Source organism: Lepidothrix coronata, unplaced genomic scaffold, assembly GCF_001604755.1.
Source record: "Lepidothrix coronata isolate B3197 unplaced genomic scaffold, Lepidothrix_coronata-1.0 Scaffold29, whole genome shotgun sequence".
Taxonomy (NCBI): domain Eukaryota; kingdom Metazoa; phylum Chordata; class Aves; order Passeriformes; family Pipridae; genus Lepidothrix; species Lepidothrix coronata.
In genome coordinates, this window is record NW_016690209.1 from 5,845,382 (window position 1) to 5,847,493 (window position 2,112).

The 2,112-nt window shown below is 46.9% G+C and overlaps 2 protein-coding genes across 2 annotated transcripts in view; both read left to right on the forward strand.

Annotated features, from left to right (window-relative positions):
* The window catches only part of LOC108495211 (phospholipid-metabolizing enzyme A-C1-like), a 9,115-nt gene extending 8,021 nt beyond the window's left edge, over positions 1–1,094 (forward strand). The window contains exon 3 of the mRNA XM_017810650.1: positions 317–1,094. Coding sequence (XP_017666139.1) covers positions 317–334 — 18 coding nt within the window. The 3' untranslated portion in view covers positions 335–1,094. The remainder of the gene's footprint in view (positions 1–316) is intronic.
* The window catches only part of LOC108495212 (HRAS-like suppressor 3), a 7,611-nt gene that overhangs the window by 3,391 nt on the left and 2,108 nt on the right, over positions 1–2,112 (forward strand). The window lies entirely within an intron of this gene.

Below are 2,112 nucleotides of genomic sequence, written 5' to 3' on the forward strand. Positions count from 1 at the left end.
CTGCTCGACACATCTTGGCAAGGTTTAATCCCAGACAGCAACTAAGGACTAGAGAGCCACTTGGTCACTCCCCTACCAGCAGGACTGGGGAGAGAACCAGAAGAGCTGAAGTGAAAAAACTTGTGGGTTGAAACAAACATGGCTCAGGAACTAAATCAAAAGCCACGCACACAAGCAAAGCAAGACAAGGACTTAAGTCAACAGTTTTTTCAGTGTTAGTTTTTTAAGGTTTGAAATAACAAAGCTAAGACTTCTGGTCATGTTTTGTAGAGCCCCTTGTTATTCCATTTAAATAAAGTTCTTTCTTTTAACACAGGAAAACATATTCTCCTAAAACTGAAACTGAAAGTCCTTTCTTGATTCCTGGAAATGTGATCAAAACTGCTTTCCTGGCTAAACTATTTTGGTGGTTTGACAGCAATCCCTGAGCTTTAAGCTTTCCGTATTCAGAACATTGTCTGCAACACCTGGCAAGGGAGCACTGTGTGAGAGCAGCACATGCACCTCTCCCATGTCTAATTCAGCCTGGAAAGGGCAAGAATACTGCCATTACTTCAGCTGGTGAATTTTCTTGTACTTCTTGGAAACTGTAGCATTTCAGTAAGTGCAGGGGTTTGCTCCAGTACCGTGCTTGTCTGTGCAGTCAGGCTCAGGCTGATTATTATTTGGTTGCCTTTCCATCAAGCCTGGTGGGTGCATTGACAGGATTTGGCTGAACACTGCCTGAACCACGAGGTGAGTGTGTGAGGAGGAGCAGCAGAATCCATCACTTGCCATAGAGTTGGTTTTGCTCAAGATGACCTCAGAGCTGGAAGATCCTAAGAATATTCAGTGTGGGAATATTCACGCATTGTGCTTGCTTTGAGCTGTTTTCTGTTTGCTTTGAGAAGTGGAGTTTCTGCAGGAGATGACAATGTTGCAAAAAAGACTTAAAACTCATCCTTCAGAGGCCTGGGCTTTCTGGTGTTGGTTGAAGAGGGATAAGAAGCTCAGAGACTGTAAGACAACTTTTACAAAGCAAGCTACTGCATTATAAAATTATATTATGATAACATGTTTATTATTATAGTATTATATTATTATGGTTATGTAATTGACTGGCTAGATTATCATAAATATTAAAACAATGTAATAGATAAAAAATTGTGTAAGGAATGTGTAAGAAAAAGTCACTTGCCCCTATTTCTGAGGGGGAAATCCAAAAGGATAATCATGTGTGTGTTTGGGTATGTTAGGATTTTAAAAGCCTCTAGACAGGATTTTACAGCCACACATGACGGAGTGTGCCCATGGGCCAACTTGGGAATGCTGGTGACAATGGCACTGGGCAGCCTCTCATCCCAGCACTCCACAGACTGAAACAGAGGAGATTAACAAGAGCAGGAGAGGAGCTTCTACGTACCCACAGTCATTGGTGCCACCACAGCACCTACCCATGCAGTAACTGATGGAGGGAGAATCAGGAAAACACAAGCCTTGCATGTAGCTGATCCCATGGTGGAGCACAGCCGGCTTAGCACTTGACGGTACCTCAGAGCAGAGACTCGTGTTGGCCCTGGAGAAGGCAGTGGCTGTTTCCAGAGGACAATGTACATGGAGAGGGGTTGGGGCAGAGTACACAGAGCAAAATGAGGATGAAGTTTTGAAAGAGGCTGTAATGGGAGAGGAAATGCTTCCACTTTATTGCAGACAGTGTTTTCCCCTCGGTACCGGGGGCCACAGAGGGGGAGCCAGGTGTGAACGTTGTGGCTGCAGCTTGGCTTTTCCTGGCATTTTCTCCTCCACGGTGTATGTGGACGGAAAGACACAGAAATTGGTGAAACAGTACAGCAGCTCCCAAGCCAGGCTTTAATCAGCAGCCAGAGGTTCTTGTTCTGCAGTCAGTGCTGTTGCCCTTCACTGGAAGGGAGGACCACTCGAAGGTAGAGGCTCCCTGCAGGGTGGCGTTGCAAGCCATCGTCGATGGCAGGACCACAGTTCCCACTCAACGGGTGGTTTTGGCAACACCCTCGGGAGCGGAGCCCCGAACGGAGGGGAGGGACAGGACGGGACGGTTCCCAGGCAGAGGCGGCAGTGACGCCCGGAAGGACCCTGCCCTTCTGGCTTCCGCGG